This window comes from Sarcophilus harrisii, chromosome 3 (genome assembly GCF_902635505.1).
Source record: "Sarcophilus harrisii chromosome 3, mSarHar1.11, whole genome shotgun sequence".
Lineage (NCBI taxonomy): Eukaryota > Metazoa > Chordata > Mammalia > Dasyuromorphia > Dasyuridae > Sarcophilus > Sarcophilus harrisii.
The window spans coordinates 461,452,813-461,454,783 of NC_045428.1; the positions used below are offsets into that span (position 1 = coordinate 461,452,813).

At 39.8% G+C, this 1,971-nt stretch overlaps 1 protein-coding gene across 1 annotated transcript; it reads left to right on the forward strand.

Moving 5' to 3' along the window:
• The first annotated feature begins 633 nt into the window (after positions 1 to 633).
• On the forward strand, positions 634 to 1,714 carry LOC100930774 (olfactory receptor 145-like). Its single transcript, XM_023499525.2, has one exon. It carries the CDS (start codon positions 776 to 778, stop codon positions 1,712 to 1,714), a length of 939 nt encoding a protein of 312 aa, XP_023355293.1. The 5' UTR covers positions 634 to 775.
• The last annotated feature ends 257 nt before the right edge of the window (positions 1,715 to 1,971 follow it).

The following is a 1,971-nucleotide window of genomic DNA, read 5'->3' on the forward strand; positions in this document are numbered from 1 at the left end:
CTAAGATCTATGGTTGAATAATTGAACTAGTTTCTATAAATACTTCACTGTCAACTTCACCAAAATAATTTTTCCCAAGAACCCAGGGACTGAGGAGGTAGAAAAGTCCATTACTGATATTCTGAGCTGGAATGAGGGTGAATGAATGTTAGAAGAGTCTCTCCTGATTCCATTTTCTAAAGCCATGATCATGGGATCCCAGAGTTCTGTGAAATCCATCTTCTCTAAGAGGCTGATTAGAACAGATTGGTGAGTGTGCTATGTAGAATATAGAGAGACAATTAACTTTATAGTGTATATAGAGCTTTATCTGAGTATATGCCAGAGGGTGAGTCTTGCTTGTGGTCCTAGATCACAGGAGCCTATTTCCTTATCCCTAAAATGAAGCTATTAGTTATGGTCCATATATTGACAAATTCCTATACAAAGGAGCTGAAATATTCTCAACACACAGCAGTAACTGGATGAGGAAGAGAACCATTGCTTCTTCCCCACCTCTTGGTCTTCTAACAGTTCCAGGTCTTATTTTAGAGGTAGCATCAGAAAGTTTTTTTTGGTTGCTATTGTTTTTTAGCAACTGTTTGTTTTAGAGATTGTTATCAACGAACAGTCAGATCCATTGTCTATTCTGTTGGCAACAAGGACATGTTTGATGATGCCAGAAAAGGAATGGATTTAGAGTTTCCAAGTGTACATCCCCACTTTGTCAGTAGGGTAGATACTTTCCCTGCTTATTCTGTTCTTTCCTCTTCCTATAGATCCTTTCCAGAGAAGAATGGCTACAGGAAATGACTTCTCAGTGACAGAACTTTTTCTCGCTGGTTTAACGAACCAACCAGAGCTCCATCTCTTTCTCTTTTTCCTGTTTTTAGGGATCTACATTGTTACTGTGGTGGGGAACCTTGGTCTCATCACTTTGATTAGATTGAATTCCCATCTTCACACTCCCATGTACTACTTCCTCTTCAACTTATCCTTCATAGATCTCTGCTACTCCTCTGTCATCACCCTCAAAATGCTAATGAACTTTGTGTCAGAGAAAAATGTCATCTCCTATTCAGGGTGCATGGCTCAGCTGTACTTCTTTTGTTTCTTTGGACTTTCTGAATCCTTGCTTTTGTCAGCCGTGGCGTATGATTGTTACATTGCTATCTGCAACCCCTTACTTTATACCATCACCATGTCCTCTCAGGTCTTCTCCCTACTAATGTCTGGCGTATATGTGTTGGGGTTTGCTGGTGCCATGGCCCACATAGGATGCATGCTGAGACTGCATTTCTGTGATGTCAATGTCATCAACCACTACATGTGTGACATACTTCCCATCCTGGAGCTGTCCCACACTAGCACCTATGTCAATGAGTTAGTGGCTTTCATCATTGTCAGCATTGACATTGGAATGATCAGTACCACTATTTTCACATCTTACGCTTTCATCTTCTCCACTATCCTCCACATCAGCTTCTCTGGTGGCAGGTCCAAAGCCTTTAGCACTTGCAGCTCCCATATAATCACCGTTTCTCTTTTCTTTGATTCAGGAGCATTCATATCCCTCAAACCTTCTTCTGTTGTATCTATGGACCAAGGGAAAGTGTCCTCTGTGTTCTATACCATTGTAGTACCTATGCTAAACCCCCTGACATACAGTTTGAGAAATAAGGATGTCAAATTGGCCATGAGGAAAATGATGAGACAAATAATGATCTCCTGCTGAGGACCAGGGTCAGTGTCAGCAACAGTATTCAAATTTCTATTGGCTTTATTGGAATATCTTGTTGAAAGAATACTGACTTGAATGCTCCCTCTCCACCCTCACCACAGGAATATTTAACCAATCTTTTGCAATGATTTATTTATATCATATAGAAGGATTTATTTACCAAAAATTTCCTGGGAAAGGTCTTTTAAGAAGTGTGCTTCTTAGGCAATTTAATTCTAACTCTAGTTCTAGAAATTTCATAGAATTTTTCA

Bases quoted from the DNA above. Each gene is read 5' to 3' on its own strand.
- LOC100930774 (XM_023499525.2), top strand. From the start codon at position 776: ATGGCTACAGGAAATGACTTCTCAGTGACAGAACTTTTTCTCGCTGGT.